The sequence below is a fragment of the Choloepus didactylus genome, chromosome 13 (assembly GCF_015220235.1).
Source record: "Choloepus didactylus isolate mChoDid1 chromosome 13, mChoDid1.pri, whole genome shotgun sequence".
In the NCBI taxonomy this organism is placed as follows: Eukaryota; Metazoa; Chordata; class Mammalia; order Pilosa; family Megalonychidae; genus Choloepus; species Choloepus didactylus.
The window spans coordinates 8,056,255-8,071,468 of record NC_051319.1 but is presented as its reverse complement, the minus strand read 5'-3'; the positions used below and the strand labels follow the sequence as shown (position 1 = coordinate 8,071,468).

The window sequence follows — 15,214 nt, the reverse complement described above, 5'->3', positions numbered from 1 at the left end:
CCATCCCACATAAACCATGCGGATATTACGAAATCAAATTCTTCGAAATGAATTAATAGCCAGTATATTTTAATAGGTTTTAAAGTTCCTTTAAATATTTACAAACACAGACACTACTTACCTTCAGATTTTAATTTTGTAAGAACAAAAATCAGGTAGTTGTTAAAATCTGGATATTGGTTGAGTTGTTCCAGTTTCTAGAACAAACAGTAGTTAAGGAAACCTCCTAGGGTAATCTAAGGAAGAAATTAAGCGTTTTCCATACTGAAATAGAAAATTCCTTTGTGATGTTTTTAGCCTGGCATTTTTACTAAGAATAAAGTATCTCTTTAAATCTAACTAACAATTCACTATTTCAAGAATGCTCTAGTGTTGCTTAAACTTCTTAGATGTTTATGGCTGAAATACTAAAATTACCATATATGACTACATCAATTATAGCCAATACAATGTAAGCAAGTTCCTGCTTCACCATGTTCAACATAGCAAAAATTTCTGCAAAACAGAATCTTTTATGATTATTTGAACTTTAATACATGTTGACCAGAAAAATAAGTAAAAATAATGACAAAATTAAAATGTACTTCAAAGAAAACGAGTCTTTTAAAGATTAAGAGAAATTAACTTTACAAAATGACTTTTAATTTAAAAAGCTTTTATTAGACTTATTCTTTAGATTTCAAAAAATTAAGGTAAAATGCCATTTATGCCTAAGTCCACACATCCAATCTCATTATGTAATAAAAGTTAGCATTATTAGATTACTGTACTGCAACAGTACTACAATTGTTTCTCCCCAAGATCTAACATTTCCAGTGACACAAATTTGCAGGTATTTCACCGCTGTTGGCAGGCAGCAGTGACATAATGCTACATATCTTTCTTCATGCCTTCATTCTTAACCTCTAAAATGCTTGCCAATTGTCCTTTATTACATATAAAGATTCAAATGTTTTTACTCAAAGAACCTTATAAACTTCTGAGGAAACCCACAACAAACTCTAGGTACATATATTAGATATTTTTTGCAAATCTGAATACTCTTAATATTTAGGGGTCAAAAGTAAATCAACTAGCAAAATACATACTCCAGCAAAATTCTGAAGTCTAACTACTTTTAATGACCAAGACAAACCCAGAGAAGTGATTTTGTGCTTCAGTGAATGACCAAAATTAGCAGCCACTAAAACGCTGAAAGGTCTAAATTTTTCATAAATTGCCCTGAAAAGTTTATTTTCTCACAACTCAAGTATTAATCTATACTATTATAAGAGCCTTTCAAAAAGCACTCAAGCATATACAAAAACAGTAATTAAATATGTTCTTTCCTAAAGAGACACAAAAGACATCATCAGGGATTTTGAAAATATAAAGGGTTGAATATTTTTAATTAATTAATGCTCTTCCTTTATCAGTAACAGAAATTTAATCCGTTCCTTGCTCAGAAGGCATGCTATACTCTAGGCACACAGAATAAACTGAAATTTAACTGTTAGTCCAAGCACAGTACTGGGCATATAAAAGGTACTTAATAAATATATACTAAAACAAGAAACTATGATATATAGTGTTACAGTAAAATTACAATGTGGCTATGGCTTGGCTAATTTAAGAAACTAATAACCTTATCATATAATACCTATAATTTATTAAATATCAACCTCATCACTCCTAGAGCTGTTGGCTATGACATCACAAATTAAGACCAAAGCACAGCAGGGTTTCAGATAAAAGCTCCAATACACCCCAAACCTACTCTTCTTTCCTCAATACTAGCAGTATTCAAACAAAACGGCTTTTAAAAAACGCAAGCAGTCCTAAATCACTACTCCTTCCATTATTGAAGGAGGCAGTATTATATTAACCAAGAAGTAGAGCACATATTTACTCAACTTCATACTTAAGTTTTTAGTTACAGTGATGCAGTACTTCTCAGAAACTTATTTATCTGAGCTTCTCATGTATTTATTTATACATGTATTCATGTATTTAACTTCAGCTTTATAGAGTTTTAAATTTAAATAAGCCAGAATAACACTGAGTTTACTTATCAAATCACTTACTAATGTTGCTGCTTATGAACAACAGAAACCAAACGGTTTTCCTGCAAAAAATACAACGTTTTTTTTTAAAGAACTAATTTCCTTCGGTTTAAATTAACAGGGGTAAATAGGTGAGCATTTACGATCAGGTGAATGAATTTGTTTCCCTTACAGGATCCAGTAAGACTTCTCCATTTGTCCACAGGTTAGGGCACTGCAAAAGCATATGTAACAGCTTTTGCTTCTCTTCTTAACCTTCGTCTCCAAAACTGTAGCAATAGGGCCGCTCACTACACCAGCAAACTCGGTAAAGATGTAGATAACTGAGTAGTCTTGAACCAAAGCTTTAAAAAGAAAACCTCACTTGAGAGCCAGAGAACTTGCATCAGGTGTTAACATGAACAGCCTCAGGGTGAGGCCTGATCAGAGACCCCTTCCTGCTACCTCAAGGCTTCCAGCCCTTTTAGGGCAAGGGAACGAGAAAAAAAAAACTCAGGCTCAACATCGCGGCATTCAAACCCCGCGCCGGCTCCACCCCATTTCTGGCTCGGCCGAGAGCAGCATGAAGCACACAGCGCCCCCGCCCCCCCCAGGCCTTTCTCTTCGTCCAACACCCCCACCCCATCAGGCGCATTGTGTAGGCCCGGGGTGTCGGGAGCCCGCGCCGGCACCAGGACCACCCGCCTCCAGCAGGTATGCGGCAGGCGGCGGAGACGTGGCGGTCCGACCCGCGCACATGTCGCGATCGCGGGCGGCTGCCCCCACCTCCCGCGGGCCGGAAGCCGGCGGCACCCCCGGCCGGGGCACGAGGGCCGCTTGCGCGAGGGGCCGGGCAGCGGCGGCGGGCGGGCCTCTCCCTGCGGACGGGAGGGAAGGAGGCAGGGAAGAAGGGAGGAAGGAGGGAGGGAGGGAGCCGGGGAGTGGGAGGAGGGGGAGGGGCGGTAGGGAGACACCCGGCCCCGGGACATGGCCCGCCGCGCGGGCCAGCTGCGCGGGCGGCGGTGAGGCCTTGGAAAGGATACTTGTTGCACGGTTCTCTGGATGGTGGTGTCTGGGGACTGGGACTCCTTCAGCAGCTGCAGGATTTGCTGAAGCCCCTGCTCGTCAGGTTTCCACTCATACTCCATCTTGGTTTGCTGCAAATAAAGCCAGACACAGGAAGAGACGGAGCAAATGTTATTCCCCGTGCACAGGCCCGAGGGCTTTCCGCGCCGAGCAACACCCTTCTCACCGCCAGAACGACCCTTGTCCTCCCCAGACGCCTCGGACCTGCCTGGGCTGACCAGAAGGAAGTCTCCAACAGTAAAACCCGGCGGAACTGCTCCCAGCAGCCCGGCCGCCAATGTCTGCTGCTACCGCCGCGGCCGCCGAGCGCAGGGAGCCGACCAGACTGAGTCACCGCGAATTTGCAATCTGGCCCTAAGATCCGCTCACGGGAGCCCCCTGGGTCCTAGTGCCAGGCAGTTTTCTCCAACCCAGCCTTACTCTAGTTCTGTCCAGAAGACTACTACTGACTTAAGGGTGAATCAAAAGTCAAGTCCTTATAAAAACTGCTGCGAAACACCTGAAGAAATCTGGTTTTGGTTATTTTAAGTAAACATGTCGAAATAATGAAGAGTGATTGAAAGAGAGGAAAAACCCTGGCTGCTCAACAATTAGTGAGCAGGAATGTAAAAATTTACACTTCAATTTGATATATAAAGCACTACATATTAATATTTAGTCTAAAATATTAATGGTGCATTACAGTCACAACCCACATCTCGAAAAGTATTAAATGCAATAGTTTCAGAACTCGACTGAAAAAAAGTTGCATTCTTTCATAGACTTCAACTTTTAAACTCAAGTGAAATTAATTCCATCATGAAATAACTACATTCCCATGTATGTCCCATTAACTATGGATTTTGAGCTGAAGACAAGAAAAATAATGTAATTTTACATGGGTAGCGTTTAATTCTATTAAAGTTTTCACATACATTTTCTCATTTGATTCCCACTACAACTTGGTGAGGTATTATTCGCCCCATTTGGCAAATAAGGCACAAAAAGATTTGAGCAAATTAGCAGTTCATTATTGATGACTGGGATGAGATACTGATACGAGTTGCATCTGCTACAGTCAATTGAAACATTACAACAATGACAAAGTTTCATTAAAACTAAATGCTTAAACAAAAACAAGACTTAAGTACAAGTCTGAATTTTGTGTAAGAAACCAAACTAAGTTTGAGAGGGTTTTTAAATGTAGCTCTATTACTAAGAGATGGTTTTGCAGTTGAAATCAATACAAGTCCCTCTCTAGTAGGGGTTTAAAAAAAAAAAAAATTACCTGACCTTACTAACTGCACCTCTTTAGTTAGCATTGTTTTACGTTTTTATTGCCTTATTCCTCCTCCCACCACCTCCTTTATTTCTATTTTCTGCTTATTATCCTGCAATCTGGCCTTGCTCACCACTTTCTATTGACTTCCTAAATGGCCCCACCTAGTACTGCTGTTCTTATACCAACCAACCACCTGTGTTATACCTATGTAACCAACACCTGGATCAAGATACAGATCATTTGCCAGTACTCAGACATCTCTCTTGCGCCTACTCCCAGTCATCACCCCTCCCCAAGGTAATCCCTGTTCTAATTTCTGTCACTATAGATTTTTCCCTCCCTGTCCCTCCCTCTTTTCTTCTTTTTCCTTCAAAGACTTTACATTAACGCTACAGTTTTGTTTTGTTTTTTAAACACATAACAGCATGGCCATCATTCCAGGTCAATACAGATAGATTTAACTCACTTTGAAATTCACATTGGTCTGCAGAATGGATAGAACATAATTTGTTCAACTATTTCCTGATGGGCTTTCAGGTTGCTTTTATTTTTATTTTTTTGCCACTATGAACAACACAGCCTAAACATTCTTGTACCAGTGTGTATCTATACAGTAGTGGCAACCCAGTGGAATTATTAGGCCAGAGAATGTTACAGATTATTTTTCAAAAACAGCAATTTATCCTTACCAACAATATGTTTCCCGTATTCTCCACTAGCATGGAGTTAAAAATTTTTGTGAATCCAGTCAGTGAAAATTTAATTTCCCCAGATACTAGCAGGGTGGGGAACGTAAAAAATCTAAGCCCTGGTAATGATTTGGGGATGCTACCGCATATCCTACCTGTTGAGGTGACATTCTGATAGTCTACTTAATTCCCTAACTGCCCTTTTCAACAAGAAACTAAAGCCAGGGGCCAAAGGCAGCTAAGTCCGAAAGCATATTCACCATCACATCCATCCTGAGGGATGGCTGCAATATCTGAATATCAGGTAAGTGCCATGCTTCCTTCCTTATACCTTGCACTCAAATAAATAGGATTCTTTTTCTTTCCAAACAGCTTAGTATTAAGAACATTTAATTTGGCCTCTGATGATGGGATAGGTAGACCTGAGATAAACTGCTTCCCTATGCTTCCTTTACTCAAGTAAAAATTCTGAGAGCTGAAGAATAGAATCTCAGAAATATTTGATAATTGCTTGATAAGAGACCCCATGCCACTATGAACTTCTCCATCTCATTCTAATAGTCACTAAAATTAGGAACAATTTTATTCCAGGGTAGCCAGAGAGACTGCAGGGTTAATTAGATAATGTCTCAAGTACTTCAAGCCAACCAAGCATATCAGAATTATTATATGAAGTAGAAAACAATTTACCTGAATAGTAAACCACATCTATATTAATCAAATAGCATATCAAGATTAACATGGGATTTGTAATGAAATCTGAATATTAATTGGGGTTTGTTTTTAGATGTTAAAGACTCAGATCTAAATGTTTCCAAAAAAGGGAAGCAGTAATTAAAATTTTTCTCCTTTAGAGTACATAAATCATAGCTGATTGGCCTGTGACATTCAATGGTGACAAAAAGGCATTTTGATAGGCCAAATGGCAGTTATTTGAAGAACTATCTAGATGGAAGATGGCAGGAGAATAAAAAGTAGGCTGCAAGAGGTGAGTCACTGTAACATACTACTTTGGGCCTTCAGAAGACTAAAACTTACTTAAGAGCCCCAGACTATTAAGAACTTAACTTTACAGGACAAATTTGATTTTGCATTGAAAATAGTGTAAGATAAGGAAGCCAGACTGATTGGAAAAATAAAAAATATTGAGCCTTTTTCCTGCTGGAGAATTCCCATAACTTTCTCTTTAAAGGGAAAATAAAATTCAAAAAGTGATTCCAGTCTGAAACACAACTGTTTGTTTAAATAACAAAAAAAAATCTTTTTCTGGCTTTAAAAGGAAACTATTTTAGACGTCTTAAAACTCTCCAATAGTAAAAACTGCAAGAAATTAAAAATTTTCTTTCATATCCCTATTCTCCAAAAGTATTTAAATGACTGTCTTTTAAAAGAAAGGACACAGGAGCTCTGGACTCAGCAGACCGAAGTCTGAATCCTAGTTCTTCTACTTAGTAGCAGTGAAAACCTGGGCAAGTTAATCTCTCTGAGCCTCAGTTTCCAAACTATAAAACCAGAATATATCAAATCTATAATCGATTATAGGCACACAATATGAATAGAAAAATAGTATTTTAATTATTATATGTCAATAGATTTCCACTGCCTGTAAGATAACATTTCTTTTCATGGAAGAAGGCTCTTCATGATCTAACCCAGCACCTTCAGGGACAGCTTTAACTCCTACAACTCAACCTCCTAATTATGCTCCACCAATACTACCATTGCCTCTCATACCTTTGAGCTTTTGAATGGGGATTTCCTGTCTGGAATGCCATCTCTAAACTTGACTGGCAAATTTCTTTTTGCGGAGATATGCACGTTCACACAACCGCATATTTATTGAGAGTCTTCTCTTGGCACTATGATTGTTGATGGATATTATTTCCTCTCTGTGACATTATTCCAGGGCCTCTCCACAAAACTGAAGTGTTTTTTCCTTACAGATCCACATGATAGATTATGTCCATATCCATTCTAGAAACTGTCATATTGTACTATAATTATTAGCAGGTCTGTGTTAGCAATAGGGATCATGTACTCCTTGAGAGCAGGGACACTTTCTTTTTGCCCTCCTTGCCCTTTTAACCTGGGATTCAATAAATATTTGTTGAATAAACACTATTGTTGTTGCTATTAATTCACTGAATAAACATTAAATTGTGCAACGACTATGGGCTTAGTAGCCTTGGAGAGTCAAAGGTAAGCAAAATACAATTCTTGCCCCCGTTATGTCCTCATTTAGTGTGACAGATGTGCTCTGTCACAGCAGTATGTGAATAACGTGCAATAGGAAGAGAGGGGAAAGCCCCTTTCAGGGCTTCTCCCCCCACCCCCTGCCTTGTAATTTCAATGAAATTCAGGTTATAGGTTTCCATTTACATGTTGAATCACTATAAATATGGTAAATGTGGCCATTGGTGACATGATCTCCCAAAATGGTGAAAAATTCTTGGTAGAGTTCCAAACAAAACAAGGTACAATTTTCCTTCAAAAACACAATAGTTTTATTCCTGGAAAATTCAACAAATATTAATACCCTGCAAAAAAGTTCTGTATTTATATGTAAAACTGAGCTAGGTTCTTGGCTCTGGCAGCTACAAACAGATTTTCCTCCTGTGTTACTATCTAGTGGGACATTCTAAAGTCATGTAGGGTTTAGGACAATTCCTCATGGTGAACTTCTTGCACCCTGAGCACTCTAACTCCCTGCCCCCTACTAAATACCAAAATCATCTCACAATCACTGGGACACCCCCAGAGAGCAGCACTGCCTCAGAGGAGAATGACTATGTTAAAGAAAGACAAGGGACTTTGAGAACATTATGCTAACCCGGTTAGGAGGTCAGGAAAGGACTTCCTTAAGGAAGTAACTTTAAGGCTGAGGCCCAAGAGGAAATTAGCAAAAAGCAAAAGTGAGAGGAAGGCAGAGGCTAAAAGGACCTTGTAGACCATGTTAGGAAGTTTGCGAAGGATTTTAAATTCATAAAAGAAATGATCAAATACAATATCTGGAAAAGGAGGGAAGTAAAAATGGGGAAGGAGAGGTTCATATTCTGTTTGATAACTTCAGTATTATGTTAATTTTTTACAATAAGCACACTATTCCTAGAATAAAAATAATGATTATAAGAATCCCATCAGGCCCCCTTGAAGAGCTGGAGAAGGATGCAGAGGTGTTGGACTTCCTCACCTGGATTGTTGCCGATGTTCTCACAAACACTGGGGACTGGCGGCTTGATGTGCTGAGCCCTCTGTCTTGGGGCTTGTCCCTATGAAGCTTGTTGCTGCAAGGAGAGGCTAAACCTGCCTATAATTGTGCCTAAGAGTCTCCCTGAGTGCCTCTTTGTTGCTCAGATGTGGCCCTCTCTCTTTAACTAAGCCACCTTGGTGGGTGATCTCGCTGCCCTCCCTCCTACGTGGAACTTGACTCCCAGGTGTGTAAATCTCCCTGGCAACGAAGGATATGACTCCCGGGGATGAATCTGGACCCAGCATCGTGGGAGTGAGAACATCTTCTTAACCAAAAGGGGGATGCGAAATGAAACGAAATAAAGCTTCAGTGGCTGAGAGATTTCAAATGGAGTCAAGAGGTCACTCTGGTAGACATTCTAACACACTATACAGATAACACTTTTTAGGTTTTAATATACTAAAATAGCTAGAAGTAAACACCTGAAACTACCAAATTCCAATCCAGTAGCCTTGACTCTTGAAGACGACTGTATAACAATGTAGCTTACAAGGGGTGACAGTGTGACTGTGAAAACCTTGCGGATCGCACTCCCTTTATCCAGTGTATGGATGGATAAGTAGAAAAATGGGGACAAAACCTAAATGAAATACAGGGTGGGATGGGGGGGGAGGTGATTTGAGTGTTCTTTTTTTATTTTTATTTTTTTATTCTTATTCTGATTCTTTCTGTTGTAAGGAAAATGTTCAAAAATAGACTGGGGTGATGAATGCACAACTATAAGATGGTACTGTGAACAGCTGATTGTACACCATGGATGACTGTATGGTATGTGAATATAACTCAATAAAACTGAATTAAAAAAAAAAAATAACAACAACAACAAAAAAAACCCCATCAGGCCGCAATGTGGGAAATCACTGGAGGGGCAGGAGGAGTCACAGGAAGATCAAACTGCCCAACATTTAAACTGGAGTTTCAGTATGTGAGGGGAAGGGCAGTCTTGCTTCATGGACCGTCAAAATGAAAAATTCTGGTATATAAACATTAAATACTTAAGTGCATCTATCATTTTGTCAATAATAATTAGTAACAGCTAATATTTTTGAGTACTAGGCAGTGTTTTAAGCACTTAGATGTGTTAACTAATTTAGTCCTCACAACTCTGTGACATTGGTATTAATATTAACCTCATTTTACAGATAAGTAAATTAAGACACAGAGAAGTTACCTACCTGCCCAACCTTACTCAGCTAGTAAATAACATAGTTGTGATTTTAAAACCCAACTAATCTGGCTCCAGAGCCAGTCTCTAATTCGCTGATAGCCTTTCCAACAAAAACAGCAATTTCTGTAAATGGGAAACTAGTAATATCCTGAATAAAACCATATGTATACTAAAAAAACCAACATATATTTGGTACTTTTGTAGTGAGAAAAAGAAAAGTAAAAATCATCTTTCGTTATTGTAAAAATCACAATAGATCTAAAGAACTAGTATGTATATATATATTAAAAATTAAATATTTAAATAACATTTTTTACTAAATAAGTTCAAAATATTTAAATCTAATCTTCACAACATCCCTTAGTTGCATGTAGGTGGCTAGTATTATCTTCACTTGACAAAGAGATAAATCAAAACACAGAGCTGAAGTAATTTGCTGAATTATTTGCACAATATTAATCAGATATGTAGACTTCCAAAGTAAATGTCTCTTATACTATTCTGTTTTTTAAAGCAAAAGGATGCTGTGATGGACAATGAAGAAATGAAAGATATCCAAAGGGCTAAAAAGAACATGCTATTTTAAAGAAAATAGTTATTTAATAAAAACTTTTATGAGAAATTGAAACAAAGCTCAGCTATGAAGGGAAAGTCAAAAGGCAACTGATTATTAATAACTTTTAAAAAATAAATTTTTAAAAAATGTCAGAGACTCGAAACCCTGATAAACTCATTAAATTATAGCTATCAATGGGCCAGAAAGTCCTTCATGAGAAACTACACAGTAATCAGAGCATGTTATGGATCAAGAAAGAAGGGGGGAAAAGCAAAATCAATTATTGAGCCCAAGCTAGTTGAGGGAATGAGATCAACTAGATTAGAAGGGCAGGGACCACAGCTTGTGGGTCTTTCTGATGTTACAAGGTACTTGGCACATAACAGGTGATTGATGGATTAGGGTGAATCACCACTTGGAAGAATTATGGTAAGAGATTAAAATTATAATTTTCTGGCATTACAAATTTATCATCATTATCTAAGAGCTAAAAGATTAACAGACAAAGAGAAAATGGAAAACAGGTACTAAGGAACTTAAAAATATATATATTCTTAGAGTGCCCTTCCAGGAAGACCTCTGAAGATGATTAGATATGCTGCTCAAATGCTAAAGTTTACAAAAATAAACAGAAATAGCCTGGTATCAAAATGAGTGGGTGATACAAAGGAAAGCTTGATTTCAAAACTCAGTTCAACTTACAATCAGGCACTTCCTAAACTTCAGCTCATTTAATATTCATAAGAGCAATATAAGGTAGATACTAAACCCATTTTAAATTAGCTGAGGTTCAGAAAGGTTAAGTAGCTTGCTCAGCTAGTATGTGACAGGGTGGGTAGTCAATACCAAATCTGTGTGATTCCAAAGTCTGGACTGTGCCTAGTAATAACAGCAACCCTGTTATCGCTAATGGAACACTTTTACGTGCCAGATTTTATGCTAAGTGCATGATCTCATTTAATTCCATGAGTATGTATGAATATTACCTCCATTTTACAAAAGAGGAACAGGCTTAGGAGAAGTTAAGCAATGTGTCACACAGATATTAATGAACAAAGCTAGGACTCAAGCCAAGATATACCCAACTCCAGACCCCTTTCACTGAACCACTCTGCCATATTATTCTCATTCTGTCACCTCTGTGAACAAACAAACCCTTAAGAGAACTCTTGGGAAAACCAGAAGGCTCTTGGACATATTTCTCTTTTCCTTGCTATTCCATGCATTATCAAGAATTCAACAGCTCTTGATGAGTGTCTACTTTCTTCAATACAACCACTTCAGGTGTGATAACTGGACTGTGCTTTTTAAGAGTTCAAATTTTTCGTTTTTAATCAAAACAAAAGACTAATACCTCCCATATATTTAAATTTTGGTCATGACACTGTCACACTCAAAACACTAACTCCCTGTTAGCTTCTACATCAGATTTAACTATCAGTTGGTCTCACTCTCCTTGTATGGTTAAGCTACTAAACCAGTGGTTCACTATCCTGACTGCACATTATAATCACCATGGAATTATTTTAAAATGTGAAGCCTGTCCCCCACCTCCATCACTGATTAGATATGTGGATGGTGCCTAGGAACCTAAACACGAACATTTTTAAAAAGACTCCCAGAGTTACCCTATATAGAATTCTAATACAAACCTGTAGAGAATTACAATATCAAACTCAGTGAATCTGCTCCTGACAATTTTCATTAGTTTCTTACTGTAATGAGCAGCAGTGTTCTAACTGTGCTAGAAATGACAGAGAATACGAGAACAAGGAATAGAATGTAGACTACACTATATGATGATAGTGTGAACAACTGATTGTATACTGTGGATGACTGTAGGGTATGTGAATATATTTCAAAAAAACCGAATTGGAAAAAAAGAATGTAGACTACACTGACTAATATGGAAACATTACTAATCACTAGAAATATGTCTTTGGTGAAAACTAAAACATAAAAACATAGTGTTTAGAATAACACAATAATTTGCACTACTTAGTAAGGAATGGGTATGGTCAAAAGCTATTAAGAACAATGTTCATTCACTTTGTAATTTAACAGTGACAGAGGCTGGGCAAGTAGCTGCATTTAAATTCTAAGACAGCAATGGAAACATGGGAAAAGTTCCAGATTTGGGAGAAGAATATAAGAGTTTTCTTCTAGCAAGTTGTAAGTAAGACATATTAGACAATTGTGACCCTTGATTGGCCAAATATGATTTAAATTCATGAAAATCAACTTATGTTGCAAATGATAATCACATATTTCTTCAAATGGTAATATTAAGTCATTCAGAAAACAAAAAATAAACCCTTTTAAATAATATACCCACATATTAAAATCCAAATATACAAAATAAGTAAATTAGCACTGTAGGACTTATTAAAGAGCTTTACTAGGGATCTTTCCATTGCTACAATAAACCTCAGAGCTATTTATTTAAATAGTTCAATTGACTATTGTCATTGCCTAGTCAACTCTACTTCAGCAGTTTTCATTTCTGTAACGTCAATTAAGAAAAAAAAGCTTTTTAAAAGTCTTCTCTAAATATTATAACAAGATTGTAAATTCCATTTTAGAATGTTGACTGATCACTGCCATATGGTTTCAAGTAATACAGAGCTCAATAATTTTCAAAGTACCTTCATATTTTAATCTCATTTGATTTCTCAAAACTACCCTGGGGGGTTGAGGAAACAGTTTCAGTCGTGTTAATGTTAAGTAACATGCCCAAAGTCACTCAGCTAGTAAAATGTTAAGAGTTGGGGTTAGAATATATGCCTTCCTATTCCTGGCCCACTGTTTCTACTACTCCAAACTGTCTCTTTAATTCACAGTTCAGTAAATATGTAAGTGTAATCAATTAAAAGAGTAGCCTTTCTTTAAGTAACATTGGTCTATCCTGTTTGTTTACTTGCTGGTTTATGTTAGGCATACATGCAACATGGAGACATCTGTATGTACACCAGCAAGCCTATGATGGCTCTTGGTAAAATAATGGCATTGAATGATTAAAACGATACCAGTTACCAGGCAAGCTACTGATTATACCTGCACTTACTGTATCTAAGGAACCTGTAAAAAGGCCTATTATACAAATAGCCAAATACGTTTCTGTGAAACACATCTGAAATGCTAAAGTAAGGCAATAAGACGTAGGATACAATATTTTAAAATCCACTTTACATGGAGACATACCTGTACATTTTGTGAGAGGAAGCAAAGTAATTTTTGGTGACTACAAGTACACTGCTTCACTGCAGTCATATTGCTCCTAAAGTTCTGAAGTGAAAGGACCCCAGAAATTTCTCATTCATGACCAACAGTATCCTTATTAAAGTATAATGTATTGATTCAATAAAGCACATTTTCAGGTATAATAAGAAAAAGGAAACACCACTGTGTTCACTGGCAAAGGCTGAATCAGAAAAGGATCAGAGAAGTTTAGACAGTAAAATAGAAAGGTGAAAAATGGAAAGTGGTTAGTAGGCTGATTATCATTAACTTTTATCTAATCTTTCCTTTGTTCACTGAAATCACACACATACCAAGGGTATCAATTAGATTTCAGTTGAAGGAAGACAGGTGAAAAAAATCAGGAAAGGAAATCAATTTTTACAATTCTAGTTCCTGAGGTAAATCTTGTTCTATACTATTTATTGCTATTAAGCAGCAAGGTAGGATGGTGAAAAACATGAGTTCAGGAGTCATACTTACATGGGTTCAAACCCTGTGCTCTCAGTTACTGGCTTTGTATTTTTTAAGAAAATTACTTAACTTTCTGAGTCACAGGCTAGTCATCTGTGAAATGGGTTGATGAGAAGATTAAATGAAACCGTAAAGTATCTCAATAGTAAGTACTTACTGTTTGTTCCCTTCACAGTTCACCCTCCACTAAAATTATCCTCAAAAGACAGAGTTACTGATGGCAACTTGTATCAAACATTATGATGAAGATTACCTAAATTGTTTTCTTCCTTAAAAGAACACATAATAAATGGGCTATTTAACTTGTCATTTAAATGAAGTGAAAGTCTAAAGACATAGAAAAATCAAAGGAGAAATATTGGAGGAATAAGAGGAACAACAACAACAAAAAAGAAACTGAAATCAAGTAGCATATATTAAATCAGTTATGAATGAAATCAGTCTGCGAAAATTTTCTAGGAGCAAAAACTAAATAGTTTAGGGCAGTCTCCATAGTATGCAAAGAGAAATGTCAAATGACAGATGATGGTATCATACAACCAACCAACCGTTCAGTAAAAAAACACAACAGCATATATTCTGCAAGTGCTAAAGTGTGTTTTTCTATTCCTGTAACAAAGAAACAATGAGACTCAACCCACATTAATGAAACATAAAAAAATTAATGAGTATAAAAGCTAGAATGAAATATGAGTTGGTAAGGAAATCTGAGATTACGCTGGACACAAAGGATAACACTAATCTACTATATATACCAAGAAAATATTCAGTTTATAAGCATATATCCTTTTTAACTGAATTGTAAGTTAAAAAGATTACTGTAGTCTTGAAATACAAATAGTTACTGAGTTATCCACCAATTGAATATCATGTCCTTATCACCATCTCCCTCATCCCATGAAATTGGAATTTATCAATTTCAATTTTAACTGCAACTAAATAATAGAAATCATAGCATCTTATTTTCAGAATAAAAGGAGCGTTAGACAACATCTATTCAATCCTCTTAAAAGATGGGGAAGCCAAGACACAAAAATCAATACCATTACAAATTAAGGGGATGAATTTGATTTCTATTTTTTTAAATACAGCTAGAATATTGAGTTCTATATCTTGCGGTTCGAACCACCTCCCCCACCTCCCATCCCCTGCAGAGTGCACTAATTTTCTGATAGATATCTATCACTAAATCCAAGGGCCTTTTCTAAAGGGAACTGGGTTAGCCTACTGCCCAGGCCTAAGGAATGGGCCTAATGGCAAGGTTTATTTTTTGTGACCTCATTCCCTAAGCACAATTGATTAGACCAGGACTGGGCACCTGAACCTCCACATGATAAATCCTAGCACAAAAAGATGAACTAAATCAAATGGATTTCCTTTCTCAGGAATATACACAGGAAATACTAAGATCTCTTATCATTTACCAAATTGGAAAGCAAAAGCTAAAAGGTAATGATGGCCACTGTTCGATT

The 15,214-nt window shown here is 37.1% G+C and overlaps 1 protein-coding gene across 4 annotated transcripts in view; it reads right to left on the bottom strand.

Annotated features, from left to right (window-relative positions):
• TNPO1 (transportin 1) overlaps window positions 1–15,214 on the bottom strand; it is a 99,357-nt gene that overhangs the window by 66,201 nt on the left and 17,942 nt on the right. The window contains exons 1-3 of one of the 4 annotated variants that reach the window (XM_037800813.1): window positions 3,312–3,426; window positions 3,065–3,178; window positions 122–197 (exon numbers count right to left, since the gene is read on the bottom strand). In XM_037800813.1, the coding sequence (XP_037656741.1) occupies window positions 122–197; window positions 3,065–3,169 (181 nt within the window). In that variant the 5' untranslated portion in view covers window positions 3,170–3,178; window positions 3,312–3,426. Of the gene's footprint in view, window positions 1–121; window positions 198–3,064; window positions 3,179–3,273; window positions 3,427–15,214 lie in introns of those variants that run through there. The other 3 variants (XM_037800814.1, XM_037800815.1, XM_037800812.1) reach the window with 3 other exon arrangements.